The sequence below is a fragment of the Megalopta genalis genome, chromosome 16 (genome assembly GCF_051020955.1).
Source record: "Megalopta genalis isolate 19385.01 chromosome 16, iyMegGena1_principal, whole genome shotgun sequence".
NCBI lineage: Eukaryota > Metazoa > Arthropoda > Insecta > Hymenoptera > Halictidae > Megalopta > Megalopta genalis.
Genome location: NC_135028.1, coordinates 7,637,258 through 7,657,903, shown reverse-complemented (window position 1 = coordinate 7,657,903; position 20,646 = coordinate 7,637,258). Strand labels below are relative to the sequence as shown.

At 31.1% G+C, this 20,646-nt stretch overlaps 7 protein-coding genes across 12 annotated transcripts; 3 read left to right on the top strand and 4 right to left on the bottom strand.

The window, feature by feature from the left end:
* Positions 1 to 325: 325 nt before the first annotated feature.
* Spase22-23 (Signal peptidase complex subunit Spase22-23) lies at positions 326 to 2,276 on the top strand. The gene is made up of 5 exons (XM_076526849.1): positions 326 to 911; positions 1,167 to 1,242; positions 1,652 to 1,738; positions 1,824 to 1,927; positions 2,019 to 2,276. Exons 1-5 carry the CDS (start codon positions 769 to 771, stop codon positions 2,146 to 2,148), a joined length of 540 nt encoding a protein of 179 aa, XP_076382964.1. The 5' UTR covers positions 326 to 768; the 3' UTR covers positions 2,149 to 2,276.
* A 317-nt stretch (positions 2,277 to 2,593) lies between these two features.
* On the bottom strand, positions 2,594 to 4,553 carry Noa36 (zinc finger protein 330 homolog Noa36). The gene is made up of 6 exons (XM_033471960.2): positions 4,253 to 4,553; positions 3,914 to 4,084; positions 3,592 to 3,823; positions 3,325 to 3,489; positions 3,006 to 3,080; positions 2,594 to 2,929 (listed from the first exon to the last, which is right to left on the bottom strand). Exons 1-6 carry the CDS (start codon positions 4,370 to 4,372, stop codon positions 2,730 to 2,732), a joined length of 963 nt encoding a protein of 320 aa, XP_033327851.1. The 5' UTR covers positions 4,373 to 4,553; the 3' UTR covers positions 2,594 to 2,729.
* A 960-nt stretch (positions 4,554 to 5,513) lies between these two features.
* Positions 5,514 to 6,908, bottom strand: LOC117221171 (enhancer of rudimentary homolog). The gene is made up of 3 exons (XM_076527024.1): positions 6,861 to 6,908; positions 5,980 to 6,067; positions 5,514 to 5,728 (listed from the first exon to the last, which is right to left on the bottom strand). Exons 1-3 carry the CDS (start codon positions 6,906 to 6,908, stop codon positions 5,514 to 5,516), a joined length of 351 nt encoding a protein of 116 aa, XP_076383139.1.
* Positions 6,571 to 10,709, bottom strand: LOC117221169 (uncharacterized). Of its 5 annotated transcripts, none has more exons than XM_076526844.1 (4): positions 7,777 to 10,611; positions 7,042 to 7,448; positions 6,713 to 6,948; positions 6,571 to 6,635 (listed from the first exon to the last, which is right to left on the bottom strand). In XM_076526844.1, exons 1-2 carry the CDS (start codon positions 9,709 to 9,711, stop codon positions 7,338 to 7,340), a joined length of 2,046 nt encoding a protein of 681 aa, XP_076382959.1. In that variant the 5' UTR covers positions 9,712 to 10,611; the 3' UTR covers positions 6,571 to 6,635; positions 6,713 to 6,948; positions 7,042 to 7,337. The 5 variants fall into 5 exon arrangements, with proteins under 5 accessions (XP_076382959.1, XP_076382960.1, XP_076382957.1 ...); XM_076526845.1 differs by having other exon boundaries at positions 6,728 to 6,948; XM_076526842.1 differs by lacking the exon at positions 6,571 to 6,635 and having other exon boundaries at positions 6,684 to 6,948; positions 7,777 to 10,327; positions 10,573 to 10,709.
* A 41-nt stretch (positions 10,710 to 10,750) lies between these two features.
* On the bottom strand, positions 10,751 to 13,728 carry Taldo (transaldolase). Its single transcript, XM_076526850.1, has 6 exons — positions 13,617 to 13,728; positions 12,716 to 12,839; positions 11,781 to 12,020; positions 11,584 to 11,709; positions 11,348 to 11,484; positions 10,751 to 11,266 (listed from the first exon to the last, which is right to left on the bottom strand). The coding sequence occupies exons 1-6, from the start codon at positions 13,711 to 13,713 to the stop codon at positions 10,992 to 10,994; spliced, it is 999 nt and encodes a 332-aa protein (XP_076382965.1). The 5' UTR covers positions 13,714 to 13,728; the 3' UTR covers positions 10,751 to 10,991.
* A 1,317-nt stretch (positions 13,729 to 15,045) lies between these two features.
* On the top strand, positions 15,046 to 17,114 carry IFT52 (intraflagellar transport 52). Its single transcript, XM_033471887.2, has 6 exons — positions 15,046 to 15,453; positions 15,537 to 15,754; positions 15,833 to 15,941; positions 16,036 to 16,318; positions 16,398 to 16,646; positions 16,720 to 17,114. Exons 1-6 carry the CDS (start codon positions 15,314 to 15,316, stop codon positions 16,987 to 16,989), a joined length of 1,269 nt encoding a protein of 422 aa, XP_033327778.1. The 5' UTR covers positions 15,046 to 15,313; the 3' UTR covers positions 16,990 to 17,114.
* Positions 17,115 to 18,519: 1,405 nt separating this feature from the next.
* Nf-YC (nuclear factor Y-box C) lies at positions 18,520 to 20,247 on the top strand. Of its 2 annotated transcripts, none has more exons than XM_033472050.2 (5): positions 18,520 to 18,661; positions 18,965 to 19,097; positions 19,163 to 19,630; positions 19,705 to 19,878; positions 19,948 to 20,247. In XM_033472050.2, the coding sequence occupies exons 3-5, from the start codon at positions 19,163 to 19,165 to the stop codon at positions 20,119 to 20,121; spliced, it is 816 nt and encodes a 271-aa protein (XP_033327941.1). In that variant the 5' UTR covers positions 18,520 to 18,661; positions 18,965 to 19,097; the 3' UTR covers positions 20,122 to 20,247. The 2 variants fall into 2 exon arrangements, with proteins under 2 accessions (XP_033327941.1, XP_033327940.1); XM_033472049.2 differs by having other exon boundaries at positions 18,578 to 18,776.
* Positions 20,248 to 20,646: the final 399 nt, after the last annotated feature.

Genomic DNA, 20,646 nt, shown 5'->3' with positions numbered 1-20,646 from the left:
CAAGTAGTACATAGGAGTAGACACATTTTCCTATTGACTGCATACTGCAAAATGCTGCTGACTCGATGACGTCATAGAGAATTCAACAGTAATACCTTAGATTTTCCACGATTTTTCTACCTCCGTTAGCTTTTGCGAACATCCCCGCCATTTTACTGCGCATCCAATCCGCAGTGTAGCGTTGAAATATCAGCTAATCAGAGCAAAGCAATTTCTACTCCTATTCTCGCTAATGGAGCGCGCCGCGGCCCGAGGAGAGTCTTACGAAACTTGAGGTATTACTGTATCTTCACTGTGATTTTACCAAAGACAAAGATAGGTTCTGACGTTTTTCTATACATTATTGTCGGTAGGGTTTTAGGGATTACTGCGCATATACATATGTACATGTACGCTCTTACATAAGTGCGCGGTGCAAGAATAATAAAGTGTCGCGGTTCATAGGTAGTATTTGAAGGTTATCGAATTTTTTAGCCACAATAAAAATTTCAGTGAAAGTTTTGTTTCGTGTTTGCGATATTCTGTTCGATGCGTTGAAATAATCGTTACAAGCAGTTGCAACTAAATTTGATTTATTTACGAACGCGATCGTACGATCGACATATTTTTGAACACCGAACCGGTCATCTGTCGTGTCGAGTTGCTGACGTTGGAAATTAGAGCAACGTGATGATGATTTTGGTTAGAGTTTTCTAATGTACGCATCGAACGATTGATTTTCGAAATAAAAGTTTTTCACACTCTAATCGATAGTATTAAAACGCAATAATGCATACTTTTTTTACGCGTGCTAATGCTATCTCAGCTTATGCATTGAGTATTCTGGGGTGTGTAACGTTTTGTTGTTTTCTCTCGACTGTATTTATCGATTATAGAGCCTATGCAACATTAAATACCGTAAAAGTAGTTGTGTAAGTATGATTACATTATTTTCGCAAATGTTATAAATATAAATACGTCGAAAAATAAAGTTTTAATTTAATATTTTCAATTATAGCCTCCTATCAGCTTCCCATATTTGATATTTCTTTTACTAATTATACGATCTTTTTACGAGACTTTTCTATTAACGATACTTGTTTTTCTAATTAAACTATCAAGAGCAACAACTATTGCATATATCGTTAACAATATGTCGAATAACTATTTATGTTTTAATTTTGCAGAAAAAACGTGCCTGATTATAGTGCATCAAGGGAAAAGAATGATCTCGGATATTTAACTTTTGATTTACAAACTGATATCCTTTTCTATTTTATAAATCACAAATTATATTAATTCACTTCTATGATTTGTATTGTGAGAATGTAATTTTACATTTGAATTTAAATTGGTAATATAATAGCATGTATGCGTATCAATTGTTCTACTTTCAAAATCATTTTAACTGTTCAAATGTTCATAAAAATTGAAATACTAGACAAATATCAAAATATCGTAAAAATTGTTTGCTCGTATAGTTTTTTAAAATTCTGAGATTTTGATATTTTTCTAAGAACTAATACGATATAAGCAATATGCTTATGCAATTACAAGCTTTATATTAAACATTTTGTGTAAAATTGCTAATCATCCTGTTTTTATATAGTCATCTTATGTAAGTTATTTATAATGTGAAAATAATCTATAATTTCTTTACATAAACATAAATCTGACTCCATTGTTTAATTGGAATGTTAAACAACTATTCTTATATCTCACTGCTGAATATCAAACGGAAAACAATGATTTTAATCAGGTATAGTAGAATATTATAATACTCGTAACATTTGCGTCTTATTAATTCTTTTGTAGATTAAATAATGAAAAATTATTAAATCTAGGTAATATTGTGGGATAAAATAGTGCTTCGAGGAGATAAAGCAGCTCTAGATTTTAAAAATATGAATACGAAGTATTACTTTTGGGATGATGGTAACGGTTTAAGGTAATGTTTGTTGCTGTTAAATAAACTTATGAACTTAATATAAATAATATTAAAATTTCGTAAATTAATGTGTTTTTCTTAATAATTTCAGAGGAAATAAAAATGTCACGTTAACGTTATCATGGAATATTATACCAAATGCAGGACTTTTACCAAGCGTCAACGCTTTTGGTTTTCACACTTTTGAATTCCCATCTGAGTACACATCGTTGCGGGTGTAAGACATTTATTATACATGTAATATATTAATATTGTTTGCTCATTGTTGTTGATGTAAAATCAGTGTACAATGAATGTAATATTATTTTCATGTATCATTATTAAAAATCAGGTCATACACAGTTTCATACATGTTCTTGTTTTCTTTACACATATTTCTTTTAAAATATTTCAAATTTAGTGTATATATATATAATGAGTTTAAATACAATGTTGAAAAGTATTAATTTGTTGCTGTATTAATACTAATTGTAACTTTTAGTATTTTAATAATGATAATATTATATTTTCTAAGACAAAATTGTACAAGCTCCATTTCTTCGTCTTGGGGTCTATATAGAAAACTGTAAAGTCATTCAGTAGAACTTGGCTTTTTCGCGGGAAATTATAAGGACAATTTAGGACAGTACAAAAAAGGAAACAAGAAAATGTGTTTCCCTCTAAAAATTATCCTTCTACTGGCGAGCATAGACAGTAGCCACCACAAAATATATTATAATTTTTATAAAGGCAACAATTTAACATATTCAATTTTACATTAGTGATATTTTTTAAATTCTTGCTAAGCATTTCTATTAAAATGTTAAGTCCGTGGTAACTTTTTGTTGTCATTTTCTTCAGTTTCACTTAATGATTCATTTTGTTCCTCCTCTTCTGCCTCTTCATCATCATCACCATCGTCGTCATCATCATCATCATCTTCATCATCATCACCATCATCTTCATCATCATCTTCATCATCGAGAGTATAATTCTCAGAACTATAACCTTGAGATTGATTTCCTACAATAAAGAAGAATGCATATTAATAGGTTATTAGGTCATTAAATGCACATTAAAACATAAATAATTTCTGTACCGTAATAATTATAATCACTTTCTTCGTCAGATTCGAATCCACTTTGATTTTGTCTACCAAATTTATGACTTCGTGCTGAAATAAAATTGGAAAGTTTACGTGACGAAATATTTGAACTAATTTATTAAAAGAAAAAATGATACTGGTTAAGCTATCTTAAATACGATCTATAAATTTTAACAATGATAAAAAAATGATCTTGGATTTAGTCTTAAAATCTCACATGCAGTTATTGTTTATGATCTCTGTGTTTATAATATAATTATATCATTGTACAAACAATGTACAATGTTTGTACCTAAATTGCTTTGTTACTTACTTGACATGCTGAGGTCTTTCGTCTGAGATGTTTCAAAACTACATTTTGGACAAGGTATTGGCTTATTTTTTTCGTACTTGAAACCTTTCCTTCGGACATGATCTTCACAATAACATGTTTTACATCTCAAACAGGAGTATTGGCCCAAACGATTGCACGATTGACCTGGAATTGTGAATGCCTTTGTATTAAATCTTAATAAAAATATAAGAATTGCTGGCCAAGTACATTAACAAAAATTAAAAAATATTTTATAGATATTCTTACATTTAAAACTTTCTGCTTCCAAAACTTGACACGATGCTTGATGTTCAAATTGGTCATCTTCGCAAAGGAAGCAGTTGCAAAATGAGCAGCGAAATATTCTGCCACCATGATCCCATACGCCTCTTTCACATTCTTGACAAATTGCTTCCGCCAATGGGCATATACATGCATGAGTTGTAAGACAGCGCCTTCCATGACAGACCCATGCTTCGCAATGATCGCATATTGCACCCTACGATTGTATGTACGCAGTATAATTTCAAAGTACAATTTTGCAATTATAGTAGTTACTACGTTCGGGTTACTTCTGAAACACACTTACCACCATACCTAATCCAGTAGTAAATATTCCAGGATGACGAACGATACAATCTCCAGTTTTTAACATACATTTCATCTTTCCACAATGCGCGCACAAAGGTAACCGTTGTAAGCTTTGACAAAAATAGCAAAATGCCCTGCTTTTCTGTTTTTTGTTGCACTTATCACATTCCTTTATCGTCAAAAAACAAATATAAATGTGGTTTATAAATTAAAACTTCATATACAAGTATATGTATTTATAAATTTTCATACGACATCACGAATGGCATTAATTTTATTTAACAATAAGTAACAGTTGTCTATATTTACTTAAATTGAGGTTATAATTATACTTTACCATTACTGCATTGCAAGGAAATTTAGCTAGATCAACTTGATCTTTTGCAGTTCGAATTTCTTTTTGTCTCAGTTTTTGTTTCTCCGCTTTCCTTCTTTGACCTGTCTTTTTCTTCGGCATATTGTAACTTTTAACTTGAACGTAACTTGCAGAAGCTTGTAGGACGATATTGAAGTACTATGTATGTATCTATGTATGTAATATACCGATCACATTACCACATTCATTGCAGTGAATGTATAGTTCTTTCGTACTTTTCGAGATATTCTAGATTTTCAGATAAAACAAACACCCTATATATATGTTTTACGTAAAACGTTTATTCAAATGTATAACAAAACAATTAATATATCTAGAATGCTATGTATTTATAGCATAAGAACTGTTTTGTACAATACGTTTTACATATCGTAAAACAAAATGAAAATCATGTTAATTAAATGCGTATCAACTCGTTATAATTATAAAAACTTCAATAGTATATTCAAAATGTTTCATTAAATATTTTTAAAAAAATATAAAAATAAATATTCTCGCTTGCTAATATATTACTTATTTCTCTATTCTTAACTGTTGGTTGAAATAGTTACTTGTATATCAACATTCTTATCATAATATTTTGTATTAATTCGTGATGAATGCTTTCTTAATGATCAATGAAATAATTTTGTTTAAATTTTTGTAATGTTTAACTCTTAACTACCATACAGATGCCATGCATGATTTCAACATTGTATATCTATTTAATTTTGTAGTAAAAATTTGATTTTCTATGTTTTTATTACTTTATAGTCTAGGTAAGAATAAAATAGGAACGAATTGTTTATATATAATTAGATTAATGCATTTTTTCAAATCTTATTTGAGGTTTATCATAATCCCAGTATACCAGTCATAACTAAAAGAAACATGTTACTTTCTATTCTAAACTTATCATAAAAAGTAAAATCGTTGAGATCAGTGACGCAACTGCTACATCTTCTACTTATTTTTCTCATTAAGTTCACTTCTACATTAACACTCTGGCGATGGATCTTTCCATTCAAATACAGCGGTAGGTACAAAGCTTGTACGCATCAAGGTCATGGCATCAATCAAAGCTGATTCTTAGGAAAGATTATTAGGAAATAGTATGATCAAAGTGAAAATGGAGCATTACAATATGCCTTTCAATTATATATTTATTATTACAAATGGCAATATAGACCTTTACTTAAAGTTAATTTGTCTTATACACATAACATACATCTATCTTTGTCTCTTAGTTACCCACTATGTCCCGTAGTAAAACATATATCTTTTCTTTAATCCAATCTTTGTTATATGGAGCGTACGTATTTGTAGATTTTTGATAGACAAGACATGATAAATCTGTAAGTTGATCAATAAAATCAAATAATTGACCGACGTCATACGTGATAGTTGGAGTATCTGGGTTCCGCCTCTTTAAATGTTCCTCATAAATCTTGCACACCCCTATGTTAAAGAAACAATTGAATATAATTTCACAAATTCATTACAAATAGCTTTTATAGTACATTATGAATGCATCCGCAACAGCGTCAATGGAATTGAAAGAGTTAATTTCAATTAAAATAATCTGTTATAAAATTATCTGTACTGTCTTAATGCAAACTTCAAAACCGTATATATAATAAAACTTTATACTTTTCGTTATAATAAAACTGTTTTACTAAAAAATAAGAAATGATAAAATATTATATTACCTTCCATACATTCATTAATACTTTCATAATCAGAATATGTCCGTGTTTTAGGTCTATTGCCTGGCTGAACCAGCAATATTGTATGAGACTGAAACCAAAAAAACAAATGTACAGTACATTATTTTCTATTATATTCATTAAAAACTACAAAAGCTGATTTGTTTTACGTATTATTATCTTATCTAATAGAGAAAAATGATTAAATCTTATTCTATTTATAAAAATTTAAAAATATTTATATTAATTAACGTGTATTGTAACTTTTGTTACAAAATTAATATAACATGGAGTTTCCAATGATCAGATTCGTTAGAAAATTTGCGAATGAATAATACGTAAATGTTTAACATGCAATAAAAATAATCAAAACAAAAAGTATGGTTACCATCGCTGCGTTTAGCCGGTGACTATACTACGAAGAATACTCCGTATTTATTTAACTGTACAAAAATTACGTGACCAACGTTTACATGTGTTCCATCAAATTCACGTGCTGTGGGCATCGATATTTGGAATAAGCTAAATTTATATCTTCGCCAGTAAACATCAACAAATAACCATTTCTGCACCCGATTCGAGAAAAATCTAGTGTAGATGGTGTAGGTCGAGAGATTTATTTCTTGTTAGAAATTGTATAAATTAGTAGCGATTAAGAACTGCAAAAAAATTTAAAATTGGATTCTTTAAAAAAAGAAATGTGGAAATTCGAAATATTATAAAAAATGTATTATACGATATCGGCCAGTACATATACTGTAAATACACTCCGAAGATCACGAATCATAGCGAGCAAACATTCTAAAGTAATATAGATGGAGCGCCAGGCAAACGGATGCGCGAATAGAGTGAGACCGCAGGCATGGTAAAGTAAGACAAGCTACATTGGTCGTCGGTGTGACTTGTTTCGCTTGTGGTTGTGTCGATGTCATGTTCTCTTGCTCACTCGTCACGTCCTCTCTTTGTCTAAAACTATGAGAACAACACCGTTTAGTTGTGAAGCGTCAACCAATCAGAGAAGCAGTTTCTCTACCTGTTTCATAATTTTAAGCCGTTTGCCCTCACCTTGGCTTACTATGGCGAGGCACTACTGTATACAGCACGCAACATGCGGGCACGGACACCACAGTTAGGGAGCGCTGTCCGCTTCTGTGGGTGTTTGTACATTCATATCGGTGTCATATCGTGACTTTTCGTGTGCCGAAATGTCGTGTCTTTCTCGATGTTCGACATCTTAAAATTCCAGGGTTTGTGGAAAATGTACAGAAAACAGTTCCTTTACAGCCTCCACGCGTAGGCTCGTCCTCAAGATAATGTCTCTTCTGTCTCCCATCCTTGTAAAGCCTTCCCATTCCTGGTGTCTAACGTAGGCTCGAATAGCGTAACTTTAGTGACATTTTCTTTCGAGAAACATATGTACATACACCTTCTTTGATCTTGCCTTTAATATTCCATATGTTAAAAATCGGTTTCTGTAATGTTTTTTCGCAAATAAAATAGGTTACTTATTACGTATAATGAATAAGAATGGTCTAAAGCATGTCGTGTTTGGATCATTTTAATCGGAAAAATGTGACCAATATATTAAAAAAATTTTCATGTACAAAAAATTAGAAATAAAAAAGTGAAGTCACCGTTTTTATTCTATTATTACAATATACACTGACTGTTTCCGATGCTAACGGCTGCCTTACATACATAATATACAATAATAGTTTCGCTCGACTCGAGAGCGAGAGCGACAATAAAGGCGAGCCGCGAGGTTTGAAGAAATCAACTGTAGCCTACTACTCCTCACACCTTGGAATCCGGTTCCGGCGACGAACAGGGAGATTTTTCTGTACTGTTAAAAAATGCTATGATATCTTCTCTACCATACTGTGCGGCTAAATCCACAGAACTATTTCCATAGTTATCTGGAATGTCGATGTTAGCTCCTTTTTCCACAAGAAATTTTACCCCATCTATATAACCTCGTTTAATAATGTAATGCAAAGGTGTAAAACCCTTATTATTTCTTGGATTAATATTAGCACCTTTGTTTACAAGTAATTTTACAACATCCATATATCCCTTTACAGCAGCTTTATGTAAAGAAGTCTCACCGTATTTATCAAACGCATTTATTATAGCGCCTCTGCTTATTAGAAATTCTGCTATCGCCAGGGAGCCTTTAGAAGCAGCTTCGTGTAAAGTAGTCCAACGGTTATCAATTCTTTTAGTATTTATATGTTGTTCCATACCTTTTTCTTCTATAAGATATTTTACCAGATCAAAATTACCACTGTGGACAGCCAAATGTAACATAGTCCTGCCCCCTCTATCTTTAACGTTAGTATCCAATCCTTTTTCTTCTATAAGGTATTTTGCTACATCTAAATGACCTCTTTCAAGAGCTGGACACAAAAGAGTGTGATCATTTTCGTCACGAAAATCCATATTAGCACCTCTATCTTCTATAAGATATTTCAACACATCCAGTTTACCAGAAAAGGCAGCACCTTGAGACGGAGTTCTGCCCTTTTCCGTAGCAATATTAACATCTGCACCTTTATTTACCAAGTACTCTACCACGTCGTACTTGCACATACCAACAGTGGCAAGGTATAAAGGAGTCCAATCATGTTTGCCAGCAACAATACAATCAACATTTTTCTCATCTACTAAATACGTTACTATTTTTAGTCTGCCATTTGTAGCGGCAAGGTATAAAGGAGTCCAGCCATCGTCATCAGCAACATCGAAATCGGCATTCTCCTCGTCTATCAGATATTTTACTATGTCCAGATGATTATTAGCACAAGCATAGTGCAAAGGAGTCCGGCCAAAGTTGTCAGTAACCATGAAATTAACATTCTTCTCATCCACCAGATATTTTACTATGTCCAGATAACCATTATAAGAAGCATAATGCAAAGGACTCCAGCCACTTTTGTCAGCAAGCGTAAAATTAACGTTCTTCTCATCTATCAGATACATTACTATTTCTAGTCTGCCATTTTGAACGGCGAGGAACAAAGGAGTCGAGCCATCATTGTCGACAACGGTAAAATCAGCATGCTTCTCATCTACCAGATATTTTACTATGTCCAGGTGACCATTAGAAGAAGCACAATGTAAAGGTGTCCAGCCAGAGTTGTTAACAACCATGGAATAAACCTGCTTCTCATCTACCAGATATTTTACTGTGTCTAGATGACCATTAAAAGAAGCACAGTGCAAAGGAGTCATCTTATCATTATTTTTGATATTGATATTAGCCCCTTCTTTCTCTAGAACTTTCATTATTTCTATGTGACCATGGCTAGCTGCGCTATAGTACGGAGTATTTCTGTATTCGTTTGGTTTATTGACATCGCCCTTGTTACATATGAAAACTCTCACTATTTCCAAATGGCCGTTGCTAGCGGCCAAAAGTAAAGGAGTACTTCCGAGGGTATTCGGTTTATTAACATTTGCTCCTTTGCTTATTAGAGCTTTTACTATATTAATATGGCCGTTTCTAGCAGCTAAACATAACAAGGTTTGATGTACGTCAGACTGTCGACATAAATCACTGTTGTAAATACATTCAAATAGATAATCGACATCAAAACAATTCTTTTCCCACTCTTCATATGTGACTGGATCTGCTGCTTTTAATTTCTCCTTTATTTTTTCAATAACAGTACTTCCACTCAAATCGCTGTCAGCGTTTATCGCTGTTATTATTTCTAACCATTGTCTATGTTCCATGATGTCTATCTCAAATGTGTATTTTTTTCGTATCTGTTTTTGTGATTTATTATTATTATTGAAATGGTATTATCCGGAGACGATTTTTGTTAGGAATGAACAAGGAACTCAATTCAAGTACAAATACAATATCTACAGCACTCCCTCTCCGTGATTGTAATTTCTGTGCGTCATCACTAACGCCATGACATTGCTGCGGCTCTATAATTTATCGACTTTTCCGCTACGTCGATACCAAGGTTCGACATCACGCGGCGCGGCTCCTTTGATTTGAATTCCTGAAAGACAACTCATAATACAGTGACATAACTTTCTTTAATTTTAACATTTTAATACTGATTTTTGTTCAACACATCGGTGATAGTTCTCTTATTAAAATGAGACCAAACATGATATAGTTATACAGACAGATATTTCTGATTACAATAAGATCAAAAACAATGTGTAATTCATTTGATTCTATTATCGCTATGATTGTACAAGTAAAATACATTGTCATACATATTAATACTAACTGTACATTATAATTGTACATAATTAGATAAGTGGAGAATTATATTCTACATTTAAATTATTTTGTTGCGTCATCATCCTTGGAATTGTCTAGTATCGTGGCCTACGGGCGAGAGAAAAAAAAACCATACTAGAGGAGTACATAATTGCATGTACAGGAAAATTACATATACGGACGCATATCGCCGATGAACGAATACGCATCCGATAGTAATTAAATAAGCGTAACTAAACTTGTCAAATTCTTTGCTCTATATTATCTATATCATGAATTCTGACATCTAATGAATTATATTGAATTCCATGGCTTCAGCATTGTCAATTTTTATCTTATTTTCTAAGACTTACATTTCCAAATATGGAAGTAAAGTAGTTAAATTTTGAGCCCGTAGACCCATGTTTTCGTCTCATTTTGTCGGTAACTGTGTCCTCTACGTTTATCGGATCGCTACGTTGTCTAGCCCCTTAATAGATACGTAATAGGTTCTATCTTAGTAATTAATATATTTTGTTAATGAATATCGCATTTTTGAGAGATTGAAAATTTATATTTACGTAACACCATGTTATTAAAAAATATAATTTTCATAACAAAAATATGATTTTTATACAAATTTTCCACATTGTTCATGTGTTATTTTAAAGATTTAAAATATTGAATGTATTATACATTGACAACAGTTATTTTAAAATAATTAATATTTTGCATCATTATTATTTACAATCAAATGTTCACATTATAAATATGGAAAGATTTTTGTTCTTACTTAAGACTGTATCTTTTCTTGTAGTAATTTTTCCAATTTGCGAACGTCTACTGCAAACTTGCGAATACCATCGCTTAATTTGTCAGACGCCATTTGATCTTCATTAAGAAGCCACCTGAACTCAGCTTCATCCAAACTTATCTTTTGAAGATCGCTTTTCTTAGCCGATTCAACCGAAAGTGCTTTACGGATCGGTTCATTACTCTTTTCTAAATCTTCCAACAATTTCGGGCTAATGGTTAAGAAATCGCAACCGGCCAGTTCTTTAATTTCACCTAAAGGTTAAGAATTGTGCAACACATTACTTGTATGTGTAATTAATGTTTGAAATATTTTTACGAAGACAAGACACTCACCAACATTTCTAAACGAAGCTCCCATAACAACAGTTTTGTATCCAAACTTTTTGTAATAATTATAAATTTTAGTTACAGATACAACACCTGGATCTGCTTTAGCTTCGTATGATTTCTTATCTGTGTTCGCTACATACCTGAAAATTGATTTCACTATATGTATCTTTACGTTGAAGTGTAAATTTACATCAAAAATTATTTATCAATGCTTCATATTTAAATTTGTGGTATCTCACCAATCCAAGATTCTACCAACAAATGGTGATATGAGAGTAACACCTGCTTCCGCACATGCTACTGCTTGCGCAAAAGAAAATAGAAGTGTTAAATTACAATGAATTCCATATTTCTCTTCCAATTCGCTACAAAAGTTGAAACATTTCATAAATTTGTATTTCAATTAATTCTGTTGATGGTAAACTTTTGTGCTTACTTTGCCGCTTGAATACCTTCCCAAGTAGACGCAAGTTTAATCAACACACGATCTTTGTTTACGCCAAGTTCTTCGTACAAACTAATTAACTTCTTTGCTTTTTCAATGCTGGCTTCTTTATTAAAAGAGAGCCTAGCATCTACTTCTGTAGAAACTCTCCCAGGCACAATGTTTAAAATCTCTTTTCCAAAGAGAACACATGTAATATCTAAAGCTGCTTCAACTTGTTCTGCCAAAGTGCTGAAACAAATAAGTAACTTTATAAGTTCATAATTCACTTGAAATACGTTTAGATACATAAAATCATTATAAAGACTATCCATTACCACTATAATATTTGGTAAACGCTTCTTTTTCATATATATTTTATTTACGTTCTCCTTTTTGTTTCTCTTTACAAATTTTAACATTCCTCCTTCTTACCACTAATTCTTATGTAATTTAATACATTTTCGTCTAAATATTATCCTTTATACTTCTTCCTATATATCGCATTGCTTTGTATTGTTTATCGTATTGCTTTGTCATTCCTACAATGTCTTAAATCACCTTCTAAAGTGCTATAAATTTTATAAAAAAATCTATCAACTACTAAATAAAAGTGATGTATTTTTTTCTAAATAAAAGTTTTAATTAACAATCAATAAAATTCTAACACTAATTGTAGTAATTAACTACTGAACTAGAGCATGCCATCTTGTCTTCATCTTCAGATACAAGTCATTTCAGAAAAAATTCTGTAATTTATTGTAAAATTATATATGCTGTTATAGGATAAATGAATTATAAAATAATATATATATATATATATATTCTTCTAGTAAAGTCTTCTAACTAATCCAAAGAGAAAGATAAAAATTAATTATTATGAAAATTATTTTAAATATTTGAAAAATATTTAAACAGACATTTATTATATTATAAAAAATACTTACGATCCGGTTTTCTTCCCGTAATGCACAGCTTTATCAATTAAATGTGCATATTTTTTCTGGCCAGCAGCAGCAAGTATCAAAGAGGGATTTGTAGTTGCATCTACTGGTTTAAATTGTTCCATTGCTGAAAATAATACATAAAAATTCATAATATTCATACGCATCATCGATTTATCGTGAAATTTATATTCGGAGACATAGAAATCCATTATTTCATAGACAAATATTTGCGTTCATATCTTAAAGGTCATTGAAGACATTCCACAGATCACATGAATAATACATTATGATCATGTAATTATATATATATGTTTATTACAGTAACAGTATATGTATATTAATTTTGCATTTAATAAAAAAAATAAAGTCTACGTAATAAAACCATTATGTATAATTCAATTCATAAAATGTATTTTTCATTAAATTGATATTCATAGAATATGACAGCAAGTTTTAATGGTTTCTGAAGAAATAAAATCAATTATTAATGAATTTTGACTATTCCAGCACACTGTACAAACAAGTATATTATATAATTAAAAATGTAATTATTAAAAATAATGAGATCGTAACATCGGTTGATTTTGTAATGTTCCCCACTATCTGGTCTATAACGTAATCTAGAGACAAACAAGTATTTTTCCACTAATAGAATGTAGGGTATTTTATAACAGTACATACAATCGTAAAATAAATATAGTATTTGAAAGTCCCACACGAAATAAATCAATTTTTTAAAATATTTTTAACATGTCTATTAATATTTTAGAATTAAAAGTTACAAATACATTATATATATATATATATATATATATTTGTCTCTGTCATGCTTCGCAATAATTATCTTCACCTTTGCCCGAACACGTTAGCTCCGAATAAATTTTTTCTTCCGTTTACTCACCTTGGAAGTCACCAGTATCGGCGACAATTGTTGTGAATTCCTTTAATTGCGTTAACGAGCTTGCCATCTTGACTTTCTTCGATTGAGATTCGCTCATTATTGCAGATACTTTTATATGACGAGCGAAGATCGAAATTCCTGCTTCTTGAGCTGGAGTGGTTAACCGCGATACACTTTGCAGGATTGCCAACTTATACACTGCATACAATTGCCGTAACTAGGATCCCCGTTCGCCGGCCAGCAGCGAAGAGGAAGGGCGGAGGGGTGGGGGGAGACTCTTTCTCCTTGTCGTCTTGACTTTTGACATTGCATATTGTATTTCTGTCTAACCATTTATTTCTTCTAGCACGAGATTTTTACTAACTCACGAATCTCTTTGTAGGTAAATAAATAATTTTTTGATGGAAAGATGATACTTTGAACGTTTAAAGTAAATTAATTTTTTCAATTCGTACATTAGAAGAAGGAGGTAAGGACCCCCAGGCGTCTATCGAGTTACGCAAATGATACATTACTGTATCATACAATTATACCCTTTACATATTTATATTATTATAAATAATTATGTATGCGCATACGCGTACGTAGTTCTCGTATTTACTTATTTATACGATAAAATAAGTAAAATAAAATCTAGATATAACAATTTAATAAATTTAGAAAAAAAGAACAAAATGATCATCTGTCTTCTATGTTGTCATTCTAATATAGGAAATACATTGGATTAACAAGTTATAAAACAGTAAATCTAATATACATTTATTTAAATTCGTAAAATTAAAAATTGTATGGTTGCAATCTTCCTGTTCGTAACGTTCAAGGATAAGCGTTAATTTTAACCTGCGATTACACATATAATAATCAAAATTATAATTTATAGTATGTTTTAAAGAGTGCCGATATTTTTCACTGATCGCTTCAACCGCGTCACCGAACAATTTATATTTGGCGCGTTGAAAATTCGCAATACGGAATGCCGTGTAAGAGTCTATGCATAAAAGAAATATGTATGTAGAATTTTCGCAAAGTCATTATTCGATGTTACGAAAGCATTATGTACGAATGTATATATGTAGATGCTTTGTTTGAGCCCACGAAATTTTAAGCTTTTAATTTATCGGCAATATTGTACGTGACACTAAAATGATAATTCAATTCCAGGACTCCAGAAAATACGTTATTGAGATTTATCGGCGAACTCCGCTAGCAAATATTCACCACAATGCGGAAGTTACAAAACTAATTTAATTATTTGTTCGGTTTCTAATCAATTTGCAAATAATAATTAAATAGAAATAAATTATGAATATCATAAAGATAACTATATTATAATATAGTTATATATATAATATAATATAATATAATATAATAATAATAATAATAATAATAATAATAATAATAATATAATATATATATATAACTATATTATAAAACTACATTATAAAATAAAAATTATGTTACGATTCTCATTGTTCTTATTAAATTTTATACTATTCGTAGAAATTATGTACGTACATACGTTCTATGTATTTTAATGCTGGATATAGCATAGTTGCTAATGGCAACGCTAATGAATACAAATGTATTGTAGTTCGAATAACCACGTTGTTTATTAGTGCAATAGGCCAATTCAGAATACGTAATTTATTTGATTGGTAGTATTTATTAAATTTACAATAGTAAATTAATATTCAATTATGAGCTCAATTTTCAGTGGTGGTGATAGTAGTAATAATACGAATGTTATTATTTTTGATGCTACCAAGTGCAAGAGAAAGCTGAATGAAGAATTTAAAGTGTTGCAAAGAAAGTTGAAATCAAAATGGAAATTTGTTGAGTATGTTGTAGCATTTTGTCCTTTCTGTTTTTTATTCATTTTAATTGGTAGGGTAACGTTTTTGTAACTTACTGTATTTTTAGAAACAACGATGCATTAACAGATGAAACTTTATCAACATGTAAAGTATTAGTGCTGCCGGGACCTCAAAACAAATTCACAGAATTGGAAATGAATTCCATTCGAACATTTCTAAATTCTTCTGGCCACATTTTAGTCATGCTTGGCGAAGGTGGTGAAAATAAATCAAACACAAATGTGAATTTCTTACTTGAAGAATTCGGTATAATGGTGAACAACGGTAGAGTATCTGATAATATGATATGGTTTAAATAAAATTAATTTTTATGAATTACACTGATTAATATTTATCTTTCAGATAGTGTAATTCGTATGAGCTATAGTCAAGTAATGCATCCAAAAGAATGTTTAATTTCCCAGGGAATGTCAAATAAATCAATATTTTCAAGGAATCATGATGAATACATGTACATAAATTATTAAATTAAAATATTAATTGTTTATGAGAAAAGAAAAGGATAAATAAGTTTTTTTTTAATACTTCTTTTCTTCTGTTTTTAGAAATACAAAATATTTGTATCCATATGGCGCAACCTTAAATGTGGCACAGCCGTCGGTAGTTGCATTATCCAGTGGATCACTTGCAGTTCCAATGAACAGACCCATTTGCGCGTATTATTACAGTGAAACTAGCGGTGGTAAATTAGTTGTCTTAGGTTCGTCGAAAATGTTAACCGACATGTATATTGAGAAAGAAAAAAATGATGTATTGAGAGAAATGATATTTGACTTTTTCGAGTCGAAAGAAATTGTAACAAAAGAATATCAAATGGACGATGTAGATGTAAGTTATAAAAATTTTATAAAAATTCTACGCACAGTAATATTGTTCATGATGATTAATAATACGACCATTCATTTAGTTTTGGGAATACAATTTTGTGCCTGACATAACTCAACAAGCAGACAATCCAAAAGTATGCACACAAGATATGGACACGATGGATAATTCTTATGATTATACGAAATTATTCAAGCATCACTTGTATTCAATAAATTTAAATATGGTACCAGCTTGTATAAAAGCTTATGAAGTTTTAGATGTGAAACATGAACCTCTAAGCTTAATTCCACCACATTTTGAGTCTCCGTTGCCACCTACGCAAGCATCGGTAAAAATTTTTATTATTTGTACCAGTTATACTGAGAATTGCTTGAATCCATATTCAAAAATTGTTCTTTCAGGTTTTTCCTCCAAGTTTTCAAGAATTACCACCGCCAGCTTTGGAATTATTTGACTTGGATGAAGCCTTCAGTTCTGATCTATTGAAACTTTCTCAATTAACGAATAAATATATGGCAACGAAAGATTTATCGAAAGATGTTGAAGTAGATCATTATATCAGAGAATTTGGAAGCTTAGTAAGAATAAACAACGCTAACATTCACACAGCAAAAGAAGTGCTAAATTCTGTCTTTCAGTCTATCTGCAGATACAAAGCCATGCACGAATAAGAAAATAGAGAAACTTGTAAAATTGTAAATACATTTTGTATTTATTTATTATATTATATGTAGAAAAGATTTTTTATTGTTTTGTAAAAATGTAATATATTAAATGATAATATATTAAGGTAAAATGTTGCACTTTCTAAATAAGTAATTAAAAAATTTAAGATTTTTAAAATTAATGTTAAATAATATAATATAATGTTATATTATATATATAATGTTAATATAATATATATTAATATTAATATATAATATAATGTTAAATTTCCCAAATTAATGTTAAATAATAGTTTAAACTGTATAACAAAATTCTAATATATCTAAAAAGATTATTTATTAATAACTAATACTTTTCACACCTATACGTTCTATTTACTCTTAAAACATATATAATTGTATAAATTACGAAAATTTCTAATTAGCGGGTATTACATATAGATTTTTATACTGACTGTGTATACTATGTACGTACGTTTAGTATAATTTTTTCAGGTTCCACAAAAATCTGTAATATTCATTTAAAATTTTCAAGATTTCCAGAGATTCTAAAAATTCGAAATATTAATACACAACATAAGATTCTCTAAGTAAGAATAGAATACTTATTAACCTAGATTAACCGTATCTGGTCTTACAAGTTCAATGTTTTCCTCGTTAGGTCACAAGTCCACATTGGTTTGCGTAACCACAGAATCGTAAAACTCGTACGATTATAGAAAAATGTATTCATCGATACAGTACCAATACTAGGTATACTTACTTGAAACAGATAAATATGTATTTCGTAATTTATGATAGCAAGAATAAAAATGCAAGATTTTCACGGATAACAGATTTTGTTAGAATGCATATTTTTTAGCGGGATTTTGCATAGCAGTGCGGAAATGACAAACACATTTTTTAAAAGACTTATCGAAGAAGCATATTTTACCAAACATAATCAGCTGAATATAAGAAACATATGTTGCTACACAACTGATGAGAGATCAAGGTGATTTCAATGTCATATTATCATATTGTTAATACATTATTTGTTCAGTTATACAAAATTATCTTGAAAGAAAAACACTTTTGTTGGTTACCATTCACATCACGTAAAAAATGGTTTTTTGATACATAAATAAAAAGATTTGTTGAAGAGAATTTAGGTGACCTTTTTAGCTGACACCGAGTGTATACATATCGTATATCCGTGCACAAACTGAAAAATTATTATTTTTTAAATGTTGATACTACAGAAATTCATACTACACTTAAAAGAAAGAAATTGTCGTATTTGTAACTTTCTAGTACACTTCCAACATTACTGCAGTTAGTACAGTGTTTAAACAATCTTACGTTATAATTTCTTGTTGTTCCTTGTTCAAGTTTCTACATTTGTTGGAGTAATTTAATGAAAACTTTAATTATATCCGGGGTCCGGGATAAGGTAAACTGACTGATCATCATGATGTTGACATAATCGAAAAAGTAGGTAACTAATGTATACAATATTGATAAAACAGGAAATTACATTGTCTATATCCTTTACAGAAAATATGTGTTATTGCCATCTTTCATGGATGCATTGAACTACAAAGCAAAATAAAGTCACTAAAGTGGAGGCAGCACATTTGCTGATGCAAACAATAAATCTGTTGTGAATTCCAGTGATTGTGAATAAACTAAAACATTTGTAAGTTAATTGGTGTTAATTAAAAGCTGCAGGATGGTATTTAGAGTTTAACAAATTTTGTTTTATATCGTTTCAAAATTAACTCATAAAAAATGTCGGTATTTTTTGTGAATGCGTAAGTAAGAATATTTACCTTCCCACTGTTAGGTTATGTACGTTTTTTGAATTATTTATATAGTTAACGTAGTTTAAAAGGATGTGCCGTACATTATGTTTACAAGATTATGAAACCAGTGAAATAAATAATATTCTATTTCATTGTAATAATGGTATTAATAACGGCTGTTATTTTAAACTATTCAGCAACCAAGATAGCGAAGTCGAAGGAGATTCTAATGGAGATTTACAAATTGCATCACCTGGCAATTCAGAAGCCCAACAAGCTTTGGCTCAGTTTTGGCCAAAGGTTACAGAGGAAATTAAAAAAATTACTACTGTAAGTATTCGATAAATATTGTGAATTTTATACGATCGATACTAATGAATTGAATGCATTTACAGATGGACCTGAAGACACAATCATTACCATTAGCGAGGATAAAGAAAATAATGAAATTAGATGGTGATGTGAAAATGATTAGCGCAGAAGCTCCTATGTTGTTCTCTAAAGCAGCGGAGATTTTTATACACGAACTAACATTAAGGGCGTGGGTGCACACGGAAGATAATAAGAGGCGTACGCTTCAACGAAACGATATAGCAATGGCAATAACCAAGTACGATCAGTTTGATTTTCTTATCGATATAGTGCCTAGAGATGAGTTGAAACAAAGTAAAACACAGGGCGAAAGTACTGTACGTACATCTATGAACTCGGATCAGGTACATTACTATTTTCAATTAGCGCAGCAGCAGGTGTCTGCTAATCAAAATGTTCAAAGTAATAATGCAACAACACAGCCCATACAAATTGTACAACCGTCTACAGGACAGATACAAACGATCAATATAGGTAGCCCAGTAGAACAGGTATATTATTTACTTTTCCAATAGAAACGTATTAATCATTTTCTGAATCGTTTAATCGTTTATGTGAAATATAGGAAAGCAATAGCGCAAACACAACGCAAACGGTAACAGTACAAAGTCCACAGCAAACGTCGGGCCAACAAGTCATACAATTACAACAACCTCAGCAAACGCCTACCACACAAACTGGTGGTATACAAATAGTGCAACAAATTGTAACACCCAGTGGAGAAATACAACAAATACCTGTACGTATATTTTATTTATATCGTTTAGCAAACTAATTTATCTTCGTTCACGCCTGTGTTTCTTTTCAGATACAATTAACACCTCAACAACTTCAAATGATTCGTATGCAAGTACAGGGTGGTAGTAACCAGCCAATCATAATTCAAACTGCTCCGATACAAGCTCAACCTCAACTAATACAAGTCGCGCAAGGCGCTCAGGCGCCTGTCTTTCTACAAGCGAGCGGAAACGACAATGAGTAAATGTTAATTAATTTTAAGGAATATTTAATATCTAGTAATATAATCCTAAACACGAACACAGGATAAAACAGTTAAATGTAAGCTTACGTGGTAAAGAATAAAATTTTTTAAAATTATTCCTACGAATATGAAGCATTTTTTTGTACCTTTTACCTACCTGTAATTTTAAAACATAGCAATGAAAAGATTCATTTAACTAACAAACATTTTGTAAGACGAGTGAATCGTATTCAAAATCGTGAAAAAGATCCGCGACCGTTAAAAATTTTGTAGAGCCCTTCTGAAGGGCGAGCACGTATCGGGGGGGAGGGGGAGGGAGCCGGCCGGTTATAAGATGCCAATCGAAGGGTTGTCACTGAAGCGAAATGAAGCGAATTGAAGCGAGGTAAAGCGAAGAATAAAGATAAGCAGCAACGTAAGATGTAATCTGATTCGTACGTCGCGTTTCTTAGCCGCTGGCTGCTTCGCATGGCTGAGCTTAGGACTGGCTGGTGCAACTTGTATTATGTTTCACGTTGCTGTGGT